The sequence below is a fragment of the Tripterygium wilfordii genome, chromosome 4 (assembly GCF_013401445.1).
Source record: "Tripterygium wilfordii isolate XIE 37 chromosome 4, ASM1340144v1, whole genome shotgun sequence".
NCBI classification, from domain to species: Eukaryota; Viridiplantae; Streptophyta; class Magnoliopsida; order Celastrales; family Celastraceae; genus Tripterygium; species Tripterygium wilfordii.
Genome location: NC_052235.1, coordinates 437,483 through 454,826, shown reverse-complemented (window position 1 = coordinate 454,826; position 17,344 = coordinate 437,483). Strand labels below are relative to the sequence as shown.

The 17,344-nt window shown below is 39.7% G+C and overlaps 2 protein-coding genes and 1 pseudogene across 3 annotated transcripts; 2 read left to right on the top strand and 1 right to left on the bottom strand.

The window, feature by feature from the left end:
- The first annotated feature begins 105 nt into the window (after positions 1–105).
- On the top strand, positions 106–2,730 carry LOC119997841 (PHD finger protein MALE STERILITY 1). Its single transcript, XM_038845044.1, has 3 exons — positions 106–616; positions 723–1,011; positions 1,104–2,730. Exons 1-3 carry the CDS (start codon positions 319–321, stop codon positions 2,488–2,490), a joined length of 1,974 nt encoding a protein of 657 aa, XP_038700972.1. The 5' UTR covers positions 106–318; the 3' UTR covers positions 2,491–2,730.
- On the top strand, positions 2,542–17,116 carry LOC119996071 (annotated as a pseudogene).
- On the bottom strand, positions 4,726–6,755 carry LOC119997091. Of its 2 annotated transcripts, none has more exons than XM_038843889.1 (2): positions 5,193–6,755; positions 4,726–4,803 (listed from the first exon to the last, which is right to left on the bottom strand). In XM_038843889.1, exon 1 carries the CDS (start codon positions 5,968–5,970, stop codon positions 5,218–5,220), a length of 753 nt encoding a protein of 250 aa, XP_038699817.1. In that variant the 5' UTR covers positions 5,971–6,755; the 3' UTR covers positions 4,726–4,803; positions 5,193–5,217. The 2 variants fall into 2 exon arrangements, with proteins under 2 accessions (XP_038699817.1, XP_038699818.1); XM_038843890.1 differs by having other exon boundaries at positions 4,796–4,811; positions 5,201–6,755.
- Positions 17,117–17,344: the final 228 nt, after the last annotated feature.

Below are 17,344 nucleotides of genomic sequence, written 5' to 3'. Positions count from 1 at the left end.
CATCTACCTGATGACCATAGAATTTGCCGCTTGCATTTAGTCTTTTTAATGGCCAAATGGTGTCATGATCGAAGCATGTTACCATTTATTAACTTCAAAAGTCCTGTCATGGCAAACGTTGCTGCGATAGAAATGCAAGGGACTCTAGTTTTGAAACAAATCATGCAGATTGTGAGTCATTACTCTGTTCTTCCGCAGGTTTATATAGGGTCCTTTTGAGTCCCCAGAAAATCTAGTTCCAGGCATAGGAAATTGTCATTGTTCGTTGGTTAACTCTCTTGAAACCTTTCACTTGTCTAACTTTCTTGGGATTTTCACATGTCACATTTGGAAGAAACTAGTTGCAAAAGGAGGAAGAGAGGTGGTGAGCGGGTGTATAGGTTCAAAACATTTGGTGAATGTGGTTACCCAGCTGAGTTTGATGGGTCATTTAAGGACAATGTTAAGGCACTCCTTGAATTTGGGCATTCTGAGAGAAATCTATGCAGTGGAATGCAGAGCTGGTCGTTTCAACTCGAAGTCCATCGCCACCCTCCTTTCCATGTTCTGCTATTGGTCGTCGAAGAACCAACAGAAGCATCGCTCAACCACCACTGCAAACACTGCCAATACATCGGTGAAGTACTAGTGTTTGTTGTTTCATATTACATTATATATTGCTTGTGGTGATTTCGTAAGAGACTGCATTCCCTAACAGTGTTGATGACTCTATGATAGCTCAGGCTGGGGTGACAATCTGATTTGCAACAAGAAGTATCACTTTGTGTTGCCTTCTAAGGACACAGTGACTGCTTGTTTCAACTGCGAGAGAGGGTGTGATGGAGTTACAAGTACACTAATGAAGGGTAAATCCAACATAGTGGAATTGCAGGGTCATATCATGCATGGTGTTTTTCATTCTAATGGTTTTGGCCATTTGTTGTGTGTCAATGGTGTTGAAATGGGCTCTGAACTGGCTGGACATCAGGTCATGAAGTTCTGGGATCGCTTGTGCACTGGATTGCGAGCACGGTCAGTCTCTACTCGTCGCCTGAGTAAATAAAGATCAAAATAGTCTTAATTGATGATTCTGTTTTTCTTTCTTTTGGTGTGTGTGTCTGCAGGGAGGTGAGCTTGAAAGACATGTCAAACAAGAGAAGCATAGAATTGAGGCTCCTCCATGGTGTTGCATATGGTCGGTCATGGTTTGGTCGCTGGGGATACAAATTTGGTCGCGGATGCTACGGAGTGACTCAACCGATGTACCAAAAAGCCATAGAAACTATACAAACCATGCCCTTGTCTTTGCTTGCACATAATTATCTTACCAATTATTCCGACAATGGCATTGGCATACCAACCATATTCTCAAGGTACCAAGCATCCTCAGAACATTCTGTGGCAACACTTGGTGACTTATTCCAGTTCATGTTAGATCTCAAATCCCGCCTTCCCAAGGAAAACAGTGTTGATTCCTTCAATGCAGGAATCTTCGCAGAAACTAATTGTAGGTGGTCTCTAAAGAGAGTTGAAATGGCAACTAGAGTGATCGTTGAAGCATTAAAAAGAGCTGAATTCAAATGGATTCCAAGGCAGGAGGTTCGCGATGCTGCTCGTGCTTATATTGGAGACACAGGTTTACTAGATTTTGTGCTAAAATCACTCGGAAATCACATAGTTGGGAATCACTTGGTTCGCCGCAGCTTGAATCCAGTGACCAAGGTTTTAGAATATTGTTTGGAAGACATATCCACTGTATGTCCTAGCCAAGATGTTTTGCTAGTGAACAACAACTCAAACTTGAAGGGTATGCATCAAATCACAAAGTCTCAGCTGATGAAGGATCTCCTTTACTTGTACAGGTCCATTCTCAAGGACCAAAAGCCAGGACAGAGCAGAGGGATTATCAGTGCAATACAAGTCGCTGCAACGATAGTTCTGGACTCAAAGTACCTTGTCAAAGAATATTGTGGAGATATGCCTTTGAGAATTGAATTAGGCCTTGAAGGGAAACTAAAGCTATACTGCACTGTGATGCTCAGAAGTAATGAAGATGGAACTCACAAGGCAATGCCACCATTTGAATGCATCACATTGAAAAACAATGCGACATTCGATGAGCTGAGGCTGGAAGTTGAGAACAACTTCAGGGAGTTGTACTGGGGATTGAGAAGCTTTGTGGTCGAATCCATAATGAACCTGAATGCCAGGGGAAGGGATTTAGTTTTTGGAGTCGTGGAAGTTGGTCGAAAAATCATCTTCCAGGGCAGCAACAGAGATAGAGAGATTATGATCAATGAAGCAATTTACGAAGGTGGGTTAAGTAATAGTATTGTGGATTGTCTTTGTGGAGCTAAAGAGGATGATGGCGAGCGAATGATCTCGTGTGATATCTGCGAGGTTTGGCAGCACACACGATGTGCTAATATCCCGAATGATGAGCACATTCCTCATATGTTTCTCTGCAACAGATGTGAGCACAAGATCATACTCTCACCTGCTCTACCATGACAATGCATATATAGACTACAGAATTCCTTTTACAGTACATTCAGCATGTTGATGTCGTATCACATATACTGTTAAGATTAATGTCAAGGAACAGACACTTGCTCTAGTAATGTTCATGTTGACGTTATTTATTTACAGATCAAAAGCCATAATTCTTGATCAAGGACACTTACAACTCATAGATAACAAGGTTGATGAGTAAACATCAGAGAAGAGATTGATCAACAGACAGCCACATAAGTAAAAGGAGTGTTTTTAATGCAAATTGGTCCACATCACAATTCAGTCTCTTAGCTTTCCTTTTCAACTTTGGCTAAATATGAAATCCAACCGACAAAAAGATTGGCTTGCTGGAGACATCTTATGGTAGAGACTTGACTTGACTCCCAAGTAGGGCATTTCTTGTGTGGGTGGTGGTAGTCTTCTTCGATTCCACCCCTCTTTCTTCTTCTACTTTTCAAATAGTTGCTGAATTTAAGGTCAAAATCAGGATTTGATTGAGCAATCTGATTTCACATGCAATGTTAGACAGATCTAGAAATATTGATTCAAAAAACCCTTTTAAAAAGAAATACTTGTATATATGTTTACACATATGTATATGTATTTACATGTAATTGTAATTGTAATTGTAATTTTGTGTATATGCACACCCAGGCCCCTGCTGTGGGAGATCATACCAGAAGTAGAGAGAAACTACAAGTACATACATGTAAAAGGGTTGATGTTCCAGACTTCCAGTTCCTAAAATTGACATATAACCGTAACCTATTTGAAGCACTAATTTTTCTAGATATTTAAATCTCACTGGTTCTACTTTAGGAAAAGATTAGAAAACAGAGGTAAGTTAGGATAGAATGACAATAATATACATGCCAGCTCTAGTTTCTTTAGGCATCCAAATTCCGAAGCTGAAGCCCTTGATTCTTAACTTTTACTAAAGTTGATTGTGACAGTAATTATAGTATAATGCAATGATCTCTTCATAGATATGTATATTTGCTTTTTTTCCTTCAAAAAGAATTGTGTCCATAGATCCGACCATAAACATTTATAGACGGCAGAAGACATGTTTCGGCAGTCAATAGCCTTTTCCAAGTACATGGAAAGACAAAAGGGTGATTCGAAATTTGTAGATAATTTTAGGACACAGACAATGAAAAAGAAGAGAAGAATATGCTTGTTCTTGTAACCGACATTATTCCAGTTAAAATTTGTTATTGTTAGTTATTACTGGTAATTTTCTGTTGGGTATGGCACTGCCTGGTTAAAGTAAACACCATTTAACTTCTTATTTGTTCAGCTTAATCAGTTATAAATATTTTTAATTAATTAGTCAATCACCATGATGCATCAATTCGGTCAACAACTGAAATTATTGGTCAAATTAATCTAATTTCACTAAATAAATTTATGACAAAAGAATGAGAATTTTTTTTTGGTAAAGGACAAACAATTTGTGTGTTACTGTGTCTGGCTTATCTGAGAAATACATGCCCGCATGGGTTTTAGGGTCTTAACAGCAGCCGATACCTTTCTTTGCCATGTTGGCTGTGTCTGAGGAATGTCTTTGAGAGTACAGAAGAACCTCCCATAATCCTCCTTCCATGGCTTTCCTTTGCCACATTTTTGTGTGAAAAAAATGGAGAGCCTTGCAATGGGTTTTTGAGTTCCTCATTGTAGATTAGAGATCTATTCTGTTCATGATTTTTGAGACTTGGGTTTTTGACATTTGGTGGGTGTGTCAGTGAAATTGGGTCCAAGATTGGATTTTTCAGAGTGGTGGGGGAAGGGTGATAGCAGGATGGGAACTCCAGTGATAGTGAAATTGGGGAATCCAAGCATTTCTGTGGTGGAAATCGACGGTGCAGATGCTGCATTCAGGCCAGTGGAGAAGAGCAGAGGGAAGAACGCCAAGCAAGTGACATGGGTTTTGCTTCTCAAGGTGTTACACAACCCGTGTAACTTAGCCAATCCACAAGAACAATACAGTTGCTACAACCGATAACCGGTAACAATAACCAAAGATATTGATATAATTCAAGGAAATATAGGGATATACTCCTTAACACAGCAACAAGACAGATAACGCCTATTCGAGAGAGGCGGCTCTCCACAGTCCTCAACAACAACAACAATATTCATCAACAACAACAATATTCATCAACAACCAGACCCTAGAAATAATCTGCTATATATATATCCTATGCACTTACACGGTGGGCCTAATTAGACATGCTCAAACATCAATCCATCCCGCTAGACTAGGCCCAAGCCTATTAGGTGAGACCCAAGTCAACTCAGCCCATCAACCAGGGTTGGTGACAATTGTTACACAACCCTCTGATACCAATTGTTACACAACCCGTGTAACTTAGCCAATCCACAAGAACAATACAGTTGCTACAACCGATAACCGGTAACAATAACCAAAGATATTGATATAATTCAAGGAAATATAGGGATATACTCCTTAACACAGCAACAAGACAGATAGCGCCTATTCGAGAGAGGCGGCTCTCCACAGTCCTCAACAACAACAACAATATTCATCAACAACCAGACCCTAGAAATAATCTGCTATATATATATCCTATGCACTTACACGGTGGGCCTAATTAGACATGCTCAAACATCAATCCATCCCGCTAGACTAGGCCCAAGCCTATTAGGTGAGACCCAAGTCAACTCAGCCCATCAACCAGGGTTGGTGACAATTCCTCCCCCTCAAAACACCTTGTCCACAAGGTGAGAATCCCACACAATGAGACTCTTGGAGCCACCAGGATCAAATGGAAAATGATTGGCATCAATAGCAATGAACACTAGTGCCTCTCGTGATGTTTGTGAATTTGTTGAACCATTTCCTTCATTCTCAACCTCCACACTTTCTATTGTACTCCAGTTCATGGACTGATCAAGAATAGCTGTAGCTATAGAAGTTGTGCCACCCATTGAGACACTAGATTGTTTCCTAGGCATGTTCAAATTAGATTGCTCCACTGGGAGCGCACCTTGTGTCATTGAATGAGTTGCCAAATGCAAGAAACCCACTTCACCTTTCACCAACTCAGTCTCTTCTTTCCAACCGTCAAACAATCTACCCAATACTTGATAACCATTAATATGGCAATCAGCCATGATGAACATATGTTCTCCCTTCAAATACTGATGTTCTAAATTCTTTTCGCTACTGGTTCCTTTTGGAAGCAATTGATCAAACACCTTATAAGCATTCCAAGTCTCCTCTTGTAGTTCCAAAATTATGGTCAATATTTCCTTTCCATTATCAAACTTTGTCACATCTTTCGTTTTGTCAAGCTTATTCAACACTACAATTACAGAATTATTCATCGCAGGACCACCCGGATCATAAACCCTTCCAATCACAATTTTCAATCGAAGTCGCTCTTCACAAAACCCCCTACTTAAAACTGCATCTACCACAAGAGTCGAAGAGCACAGTTCTTGTTGAAGCATTTTCACATACAAATCGTGTGCACAAGCCAATAATCCAGGTATGGCACTAACATCCTACAATCCAGCAACCAACCTCACAGCCAAATGTAAATCAAAAGTTTCGATTACCTTTTGCTTCATGTCAAGGAGGGGACAATCGTGTACAACATCAGCTCCACGGCTCTTGGCCGCAACCGGCAACTCAACATCAACCACGGTGGTTGGGTCACCAACTCTACCGTTTGTTAACTCTTCGTCTCCAGTCGATACCATCGGTTCGTCCATCACTTACCCTTCATCTTCATTCAGTACTATCGATTCTTCAAATAATGGCCTGTAACCAAAGCAACGATGAATGGCTTCTTTGAAGAGTGCCCAGTCGTTCAAGACACGGTGACAATGATATTTTTCCAACACTTTGAACCATTCTAAGGCTTCACCCTCGAAGACTCGTCGTGCCGCAATTGGTCTATCATTCAAGGGCACGCGCTGTTCTTCAAAGAATAACTCGGCAGTGCAAAGCCAGGCTAGGGGATCTGGTCCATTGAATTTAGGCAACTCCAACTGCACTTGAGAGATGGAATTCGACCTCAGACAAGCATAGCGATCTGGAAACAAGGCGCTGAAAGCTAAATATGCCATAGAGCTAGGCTAGAATCGTGAGCCTCTGATACCAATTGTTACACAACCCGTGTAACTTAGCCAATCCACAAGAACAATACAATTGCTACAACCGATAACCGGTAACAATAACCAAAGATATTGATATAATTCAAGGAAATATAGGGATATACTCCTTAACACAGCAACAAGACAGATAGCGCCTATTCGAGAGAGGCGGCTCTCCACAGTCCTCAACAACAACAACAATATTCATCAACAACCAGACCCTAGAAATAATCTGCTATATATATATCCTATGCACTTACACGGTGGGCCTAATTAGACATGCTCAAACATCAATCCATCCCGCTAGACTAGGCCCAAGCCTATTAGGTGAGACCCAAGTCAACTCAGCCCATCAACCAGGGTTGGTGACAATTGTTACACAACCAGTGTAACTTAGCCAATCCACAAGAACAGTATAGCTGCTACAACTGATAACCGGTGACAATAACCAAATATACTGATAATAATACAGAGATAAGCTTCACAAGGAAGCACAAATATGCCTATTCGAGAGAGGCAACTCTCCAATTCAACTAGAAACAACAAGAACAATATCATTCGACAACCCCCCTTAGAACTAACCTGCTATATATATATATCCTATGCACTTATACGGTGGGCCTAATTAGACATGCTTAAACATCAGTCCATCCCACTACACTAGGCCCAAGCCTACCAAGTGAGACCCAAGTAAAACTCAGCCCATCAACCAATTGGGTTGGTGACAATTCCTCCCCCTCAAAAACACCTTGTCCACAAGGTGAGAATCCCACACAATGAGACTGGTGGAGCCACCTGGATCAAATGGAAAATGATTGGCATCAATAGCAATGCACACTAGTGCATCTCGTGGTGTTTGTGAAATTCTTGAACCACTTCCTTCATTCTCAACCTCCATTGGAAATTCTATTGTACTCCAGTTCACGGACTTATCAAGAACAGCTGTAGCTATAGAAGTTGTGCCACCCATTGAAACACTAAATTGTTTCCTAGGAATGTTTAAATTAGATTGTTCCACTGAGAGCGCACCTTGTGTGATTGAATGAGTATCCAAATGCAAGAAACCCAGGTCACCTTTCACCAACTCAGGCTCTTCTTTCCAACCGTCAAACAATCTCTCCAATACTGGATAACCATTAATGTTGCAATCAGCCATGATGAACACATGTTCTCCCTTCAAATACTTCTGTTCTAATTTCCTTTCTCTACTGGTTCCTTTTGGAAGCAATGGATCAAACACCTTATAAGCATTCCAATTCTCCTCTTGTAGTTCCAAAATTATGGCCAATATTTCCTTTCCATTATCAACCTCTACCACACCTTTCGTTTTGTCAAGCTTATTCAACACTACAATTATAGAATTATGACCACCCGGATCATAAACCCTTTCCATCACACTTTTCAATCGAAGTCGCTCTTCAGAAAACCCCCTACTTAAAACTGCATCTACCACAATAGTCCAAGAGCACAGTTCTTTTTGAAGCATTTTCACATACAGTTCGTGTGCACAAGCCAATAATCCATGTGTGGCACTAACATCCTGCAATCTAGCAACCAAGCCCAACGCCAAATGTAAATCAAAAGTTTCGATTACCTGTTGCTTAATGCCAAGGAGGGAACAATCACGTACAACATCAGCTCCACGGCTCTTGGCTGCAATCGGCTGCCCAACATCAACCACGAAGGTTGGGTCGCCAACTCCACCGTTCGTTAACCCTTCATCTCCATTCGGTACCAACAGTTTGCCCATCACTAACCCTTCATCTTCCTTCATTACTACCGATTCTTCAAATAATGGCCTGTACGCAAAGCATCGATGAATCGCTTCTTTGAAGAGTGCCCAGTCGTTCAAGACACGATGACAATGATATTTTTCCAGCACTTTGAACCATTCTAAGGCTTCACCGTCGAAGACTCGTCGTGCCGCAATTGGTCTATCATTCAAGGGCACGCGCTGTTCTTCAAAGAATAACTCGGCAGTGCAAAGCCAGGCCAGGGGATCTGGTCCATTGAATTTAGGCAACTCCAACTGAACTTGAGAGATGGAATTCGACCTCAGACAAGCATAAAGATCTGGAAACGAGGCGCTGAAAGCTAAATATGCCATAGATCTAGGGTAGAATCGTGAGCTTCGATACCAATTGTTACACAACCAGTGTAACTTAGCCAATCCACAAGAACAGTATAGCTGCTACAACTGATAACCGGTGACAATAACCAAATATACTGATAATAATACAGAGATAAGCTTCACAAGGAAGCACAAATATGCCTATTCGAGAGAGGCAACTCTCCAATTCAACTAGAAACAACAAGAACAATATCATTCGACAACCCCCCTTAGAACTAACCTGCTATATATATATATCCTATGCACTTATACGGTGGGCCTAATTAGACATGCTTAAACATCAGTCCATCCCACTACACTAGGCCCAAGCCTACCAAGTGAGACCCAAGTAAAACTCAGCCCATCAACCAATTGGGTTGGTGACACAAGGCTCACAGAGCTGTTGGTTGCATTGCTTGGCTGGCTACTGTCTTCTGGTCACTGCTTGGCACCATTAGGACTGTTGTACAAGCAAGAAGTGGCTGTAGAGAATGACAAGCTACTGAAAGGGAAGTTACTTTTCAAGGTGATTAAAGTCTTCTTAGCAACTTCATTGGCTATTTTGGGATTTGAAGTGATTGCTTATATGAAAGGTTGGTACTATTTCAAGAACCCCAATTTGCACATTCCAAAGACCTCGGATTTGCAGTGCTTGCTTCACATGTTTTATGTTGCTTAATTATCATTTAGAGCTGATTACAATGCGCCACCAATTCAAGCTTTGTCCAGATTCTGTGTCCTCTTGTTCCTAATCCAATCTGTTGATCGAATGATACTGTTAGGAACTGTGTTTGGTTTAGAGACTAAGTATTTAAGTTGTTTTGTCTTAGACTTGTTGACTAATGTAATGTTATTTTTATATTTTTGTGTTGGATGGTTGTGATCTTGCCACTTGTATGGCTGGATGTTTTTTTGTTATGTAAAAAGCTAGAGCTTCTCTTTTGTAAGAGATTAGCTCGGTGATGTAAAAAGCATACAAGAAAAAAGTGTTTTCGAGTGTCTTCTTCTCTACTACTGTAGAAAAGAGAAGTGTGTGTTTTGATGTTCTGTCAAGGTTAAATTGCAGCTACCTAGCTTGGTTTCTTGGATTCTGGATCCTAACATCTGGTATCGGAGCAGAGCTTCTTGGTGGACCTGTGAGTTGCAGAAGAGGTTCCAGGAGAAGGTTGTTAAAGTCTTGCAAAAGTAAGTTCCTTTGTTTAGCCTGAATCATGTCTCAGTCTTCATTGCCTTCACCTGCTGTCTTTAAAGGAGTAAATTATGATCTTTGGGCAATAAAGATGGAAACTTTCTTTATGGCTCATGGTTTATGGAATTCGGTTGAAGAAGGGTTTGATCCTTCATCTCTTGCTGAGAATCCTACTGTTCAAGCATTGAAGGATTTCAATGACAAACAGCAAAAAAACTTTAAAGCTTTGACCTTCTTGCACTCAGCCATAGATGACACTATTTTCACTAGAGTTGCTGGTATTAAATGTATAAAGAAAGCATGGGAGAAGTTGCAGGAAGAATACCAAGGCAATGCTAGAGTAAGGCAGCAAAAACTTTTAACTCTAAAAAGGGAGTTTGAGTTATTGAAGATGCATAAATCAGAGCAAATTAAAGACTACTCTGATAAATTAAGTGAGCTGGTAAATCAAATGAAGCTGTATGGGGAAGAAGTTTCAGATCATAAGGTGGTTGAAAAGATTTTGATTAGCTTACCTGACAGATTTGAGGCAAAAATTGCTGCCATTGAAGAGTCGTGTGATTTAACCAAGATGTCTGTTTCTGAGTTGTGCAGCAAGCTACAAGCTCAAGAATTGAGATTTACTAGAAAGTCTGAAGAAGTGACAGAAGGTGCCTTTCATATGAAGCACAAAGGAAAACAGTTTTTTTCATCAAGAGAAGGCAAGAAACCGTGGAAAGGTGGAAAAGGAAAGCAAGTTAGCAATGCTGCCAATTTTAGTGAGTCACCTGGAAAGGGCAATTTTTTACCTTGTTCTCACTGTAAAAAAACAAATCATCCTGAGAGTAAGTGTTGGGAGAAATATGGCAAGCCTCAAATTCAGTGTAGGTTTTGCAAGAAGATGGGGCACATTGAGAAGTTTTGTAGAGCCAAGCAGAACCAGAACCAGTCTTCAAGTTTTACTCCTCAGCAAGCTCATTTCTGTGATGAACAGAAGAAAAATGATGATCATCTATTCATGGCTGCAGATGCTTCTCATGTACAGAATGATAATACTTGGTTTGTGGATAGTGGTTGTACAAGCCACATGACAAAAGAAGGTAGTTTGTTTACCACTTTGGATAGTAGTGTGAAGACCAAAGTGAGGTTGGGAAATGGTGATATTGTTCAAGCTGAGGGCAAAGGCTCAATTTCTATAAACACCAGAAAAGGTACCAAGTCCATTTCTGATGTTCTTTACATTCCAAGTTTAAAGCATAATCTTTTAAGTGTATCTCAAATGATGAAGAAGGGCTATGTCTTGAACTTCAAGGGAAATTTTTGTAGTATATTCAGTCCTGGTGGCAGTGAAGTTGCCAAGATTAGAATGGTTGAAAACAGTTTTCCATTGGTTTTTAATGCTGCAAAAGATTGTGCTCTTAGTGTGAAGACAGATGATTCTTGGCTGTGGCATAGGAGATATGGCCATTTTAATCTGAAATCTTTGAAGTTTTTGAAAGATAAGGAGCTGGTTAGGGACATGTCTGAGGTTCATGTTAGTGAAGATATATGTGATGCTTGTCAGTTTGGAAAGTTGCACAGGCAGTCATTTCCTTCAAATGCAACTTGGAGAGCAAAACAGAAGCTGCAATTGATTCATACTGATGTATGTGGACCAATGAGTCTGCCTTCACTCTCTCAGAACAAATACTTTATCTTGTTTATAGATGACTTTACAAGGATGACTTGGGTGTACTTCATCAGCAGTAAAACTCAAGTTTTCTCTGTGTTTAAGAAGTTTAAGGCTTTAGTTGAAGCTCAAAGTGGCTTGAAAATTAAAACATTGAGGTCTGATAATGGAAAGGAGTATACCTCTGAAGCATTTGATAGTTTTTGTGAAGACATGGGCATTGCTCACCAATTGACTGTGAGCTATACACCTCAGCAAAATGGGGTTTCAGAGAGGAAAAATAGAACTGTGATGGAGATGGCCAGATGCATGTTGGCTGAGAAGAAGCTTCCTAAACAGTTCTGGGCAGAAGCTGTTTATACAGCTGTATATCTCCTCAATAGGCTGCCAACAAAGTCTGTAGAGGGGATGACTCCTATTGAAGCTTGGCTGGGAGTTAAACCATCTGCCAAGCACTTAAAAGTGTTTGGTTCAATCTGTTACAATCATGTTCCTGCTGTTAAAAGGAGCAAATTGGACCAAAAAGCTGTTTTGGGAATTTTCCTTGGCTATGCAACTCAGTCTAAGGGTTATAGAGTGTATAACTTGCAGACTGAGAAGATTACTGTTAGTAGGGATGTTGTGGTTGATGAAACAGCTTATTGGGATTGGGAAGAAAAGAAAATAGTGAAAGCTACTTCAGATGTGTGTCAGCAAACTGGGAATGAAAAATCTGAGGCAGTCAATGGTAATTGTGGTGATGATTCTGATGATGAAGTTTCTCCAAAGAAAACCAAATCCTTGGCAGAAGTCTATGAAAAATGCAATGTTGCTATGGTAGAACCTGTTGATTATGCAGAAGCTGCACAGAGTGAACAATGGAGGCATGCAATGCAGGAGGAGATTAATGTGATTAATAGAAATGATACTTGGAAGCTTATGGACAGACCTAGCAATAGAGATGTAATTGGAGTCAAATGGGTTTACAGAACAAAGTTAAATCCAGATGGCTCAATTTATAAGCATAAAGCTAGACTGGTGGTGAAGGGTTATGCACAGCAAGCTGGAGTAGATTATTCTGCTACTTTTGCTCCAGTTGCTAGGCATGACACAGTGAGATTGATCATTGCCTTGGCAGCTTACTCTGGGTGGAAAATTTATCATCTAGATGTTAAGTCGGCTTTTCTAAATGGTGTATTGGAGGAGGAGATCTATGTTGATCAACCTGAAGGTTTTGTGATTGTTGGAAAGGAAAATATGGTTTACAGGCTTAATAAAGCTCTTTATGGTCTTAAACAGGCACCAAGAGCTTGGTATAGTAGAATTGATGCTTTTCTCCTTCATCATGGTTTCAAGAGGAGTGAGAATGAGCCCACTTTGTATGTTAAAAGTGGCAATGAACACTTGATTGTGTCACTATATGTGGATGATTTTTTGGTTACTGGAAGTGATCCAAAGTCTGTGGAGTTTTTCAAATCTCAAATGCAGCAAGAATTTGAGATGTCTAGTCTTGGTGAAATGAAGTACTTTCTTGGCATGGAGGTACTCCAGGACAACTCAGGTATCTTTCTTTCTCAAAAAAAATATGCACTTGATCTTTTAAAGAAGTTTAAAATGGATAAATGTAAATATGTGATTACTCCTCTGGTTTTGAATGAGAAATTGACTCTGGATGATGGTGAAGAGAAAACAGATGCATCAGTATACAGAAGTCTTGTGGGAAGTTTATTTTATCTAACAGCAACTAGACCAGACCTTATGTTTGCTGCTAGTTTGCTGTCTAGGTTCATGAGTGCTCCTAGTCATAAACACTTGGGAGCTGCAAAAAGGGTTTTAAGATACCTGAGAGGAACATTTGATTATGGTATTTGTTTTATGAAGAATGAAGGCGGAGTTCTTGAAGGTTTTGTTGACAGTGATTGGGCTGGTAGTATATCAGACTTCAAGAGCACCACTGGATTTGTATTTTCTTTTGGCTCAGGTGTAATGTCATGGAACTCTAAGAAGCAAGAAGTAATTGCACAGTCCACAGCAGAAGCAGAATATGTTGCTGCTGCTGCTGCTTCAAATCATTGTCTATGGCTAAGAAAACTTCTTGCTGACTTGGGGTTAACTCAAGATGAAGCCACTGTAATCAAGTGTGACAACAAATCTGCTATAGCCATTGCAGATAACCCTGTCCGGCATGGCAGGACAAAGCACATGAATGTGAAGTTCCATGCAGTACGTGAAGCTCAAAAGAATGGTGAAGTTCAACTTGAATTTTGCAGGTCTGAAGGGAATTTGGCAGATATCTTTACAAAGGCTTTACCAAGAGGGAAATTTGAAATTTTCAGAGCAATGCTTGGTGTCTCTAAACTGCAACTCAAGGAGGAGTGTTAGGAACTGTGTTTGGTTTAGAGACTAAGTATTTAAGTTGTTTTGTCTTAGACTTGTTGACTAATGTAATGTTATTTTTATATTTTTGTGTTGGATGGTTGTGATCTTGCCACTTGTATGGCTGGATGTATTTTTGTTATGTAAAAAGCTAGAGCTTCTCTTTTGTAAGAGATTAGCTCGGTGATGTAAAAAGCATACAAGAAAAAAGTGTTTTCGAGTGTCTTCTTCTCTACTACTGCAGAAAAGAGAAGTGTGTGTTTTGATGTTCTGTCAAGGTTAAATTGCAGCTACCTAGCTTGGTTTCTTGGATTCTGGATCCTAACAGATACTTTGTTTGTGTTGTTTTTTGATAAAATGCAAGAAGAATAAACCAAGGATTGAGGGAGATCCATTCAAGTCAGATGATGTTGAGAGATCAGGCTATGAATACCCTATGGTTCTTGTTCAAATTCCCATGTGTAATGAGAGGGAGGTAAAAGGTCTTAACACTTCTAATATGTATATTACTACTTCATTAATTTCTTCTATGCATTTTTTTGGTTTGAGTGTTTTGGGGTTCTAGCCAGTGACAAGCTTAGGATTTGGACTTTATTGCTTTGTTTGGATAGTAAGACTAATTTGATGAGCTTAGGACTTGACGACTAACTTTTTATAAGAGATTGGGAAGCCAACAGTGCTAGCGAATTTTGGAAGATTTGAGTAAGGAACAGTCTGAATTGGGAATTGATTTTCAAATGATATAGAACCAAATGGTTCAAGAGGAAAGATCATATGTCAAATTGTAAGATATTATGTGCTACTAATCACTAGTAAATTTGAAAAGCTATGTCCTCCGGTTAGATTTGTTGTTTTTTGTTAGTTGATAATGTAATAAATCCATCATATTTGTTTTTAATAAACTAAATCCACACATAACATTAGCTGAAACATCCGGATTTTGTGGTGTTAACTAGTTCTCTAATGGGGTTCTTGCACGGGCCTCATACAGGTATATGAGCAGTCTATCTCCGCTGTCTGCCAACTTGATTGGCTAAAGGACCACTTACTAATTCAAATTCTCGATGATTCAGATGATGAGAGCGTCCAGTGGTTAACAGTAAGTGGAATCAAAAGGGTGTCAACATAATCTATCGGCATCGCTTGGTTAGAACTGGATACAAAGCTGGAAATCTCAAATCTGCAATGAGTTGTGATTATGTTAAGGATTATGAGTTTGTTGTGATTTTTGATGCCGATTTCCAACCCAATCCAGATTTCCTTAAGCTAACAGTGCCACATTTCAAGGTGCATAGGAAAAACTTTAATTTTCAATTAAGTTCACAACAAAATTCTTTTCCAAGAATTCACTGAAATGTCTTTGTACCTGCTTTGTCGGATAATCCTGAATTAGGACTGGTTCAAGCTAGATGGAGTTTTGTGAACAAGGATGAGAACTTGTTGACTCGACTGCAAAACATTAATTTGTGTTTTCACTTTGAGGTTGAACAACAGGTTAATGGTGTATTCCTAAATTTCTTCGGTTTCAATGGAACTGCTGGTGTTTGGAGAATCAAAGCCCTTGAGGAGTCAGGAGGGTGGCTTGAAAGGACAACTGTAGAGGACAAGGACATTGCTGTGCGTGCACATCTGAATGGTTGGAAATTCATCTTCCTAAATGATGTGAAGGTACTCTCATGTTAGTTGACTTATAACTTTTGTTGGTGTTATGAGTTCTTGCACTCACGGATTCTGCATGTAGTTTTGTGAATTATCTTACGAGGCACCATTTCTTTAAGGTAAACAAAAGAAATTTTGTTGTGAAATATGTATGCATTGTCTTTATGTTTACTTGCAGAATTCATAAATTGCCCTTTGAAGTTTTTTGTACGTTGTTGAGGACTTCCCTTTCTGTCAGCAATTGTACTCATCAACGTGCTGTCTATGTAAATTGCAGGTTCTTTGTGAAGTTCCTGAGTCCTATGAAGCTTATAGGAAACAACAACATCGCTGGCATTCTGGTCCTATGCAACTCTTCCGACTGTGTCTTCCGGCAATCATAACTTCTAAGGCATAATAGTTAGCTTATTGTACTTCTTTTGCTATTACAATCTACTTGTAAACTACTTATCTAATTTAAAACCTTATGACACTGCAGATAGCGATGTGGAAGAAAGCCAACTTGATACTTCTCTTCTTTCTATTGAGGAAACTTATCCTTCCATTCTATTCCTTCACATTGTTCTGCATAATTCTTCCTCTAACCATGGTTGTGCCTGAAGCAGAGCTTCCTATGTGGGTCATTTGTTATGTTACTGTTTTCATGTCGTTCCTCAACATTCTTCCTGCCCCAAAATCTTTTCCTTTCATTGTTCCTTACCTTCTATTTGAGAACACAATGTCAGTGACTAAATTTAATGCCATGGTGTCTGGATTATTTCAGTTGGGTAGCTCTTATGAGTGGGTTGTCACCAAGAAGCAGGCTGGCAGATCATCAGAATCTGATCTGCTGGCTGCTGCAGAGAGGGAAACCAAGACAGTGAGCCAACCACATATCCACAGAGGAGCTTCTGAGAGCGAGCTTTCTGAGTTGAGTGAATTGAAAGAAATGAAAGATGTAGCTCATAAGCCTCTTAAGAAAATCAACAAAATATACTGCAAAGAGCTCATTCTTGGATTCCTCCTGCTAACAGCTTCCGTACGAAGCCTCTTATCGGCCCAAGGAGTTCACTTCTACTTCCTGCTCTTCCAAGGAGTGACCTTTCTCCTTGTGGGGCTTGATCTGATTGGTGAACAGATGAGCTAACTCTACATAAAACCAATTGAAAGTAAATATATTTTCAATTGCATTGCAGAATATTGGCATTGGAAGTGGAATTGACATGCAAAGTCTTTTCATGTTTCCCCTAACTAGTGATGGTGAAGCAATACCCTTCTACTCGATAGAGTGGAATCATCATTTATTTTTTATTGTTTTTGGCATTTGAATTTGAAGAACACTACAGGATCATCTTCTCTATTGATTGATCTCTCTCCATGCCATGCCAGTCACAAAAATTCTTTTGCTTAATATGTATCTGATTTTTCACGTAGGGTACCGGTCACTGCTGGGCATTGATTGTTTTAGGTAGAATAGAATAAGTCTTGATTTGTTTATATTTTGAACAGTTTGACATGTATAGTTGTATTCTTGTTTGGGTGTTATTTGGTTTCAGATTCAAGCCATGTTGTATTTGTGAAGTCCTCAGATGGTTCTGAGTGAGGTATAGGATGAGAGCTTTGCTTCGTACTCTTTATGAGTTTTACTTGTAAAAGTAATAACATCTACTTGTATTGAATGGGTAAGAGTGCTGGCAGCACAAATGGACCATGATTACCTCAACTTTTGCTGTCAGTCTTTCAACACTAGAGAGATCTCTCTGCGGAGACGTGACATGGTGGTATT

Bases quoted from the DNA above. Each gene is read 5' to 3' on its own strand.
- LOC119997841 (XM_038845044.1), top strand. From the start codon at position 319: ATGTCACATTTGGAAGAAACTAGTTGCAAAAGGAGGAAGAGAGGTGGT. The intron at 617-722 runs GTGAAGTACTAG...ATGATAGCTCAG, and splicing joins CAAACACTGCCAATACATCG to GCTGGGGTGACAATCTGATT. The intron at 1,012-1,103 runs GTCAGTCTCTAC...GTGTGTCTGCAG, and splicing joins TGCACTGGATTGCGAGCACG to GGAGGTGAGCTTGAAAGACA.
- LOC119997091 (XM_038843889.1), bottom strand. From the start codon at position 5,970: ATGCTTCAACAAGAACTGTGCTCTTCGACTCTTGTGGTAGATGCAGTT.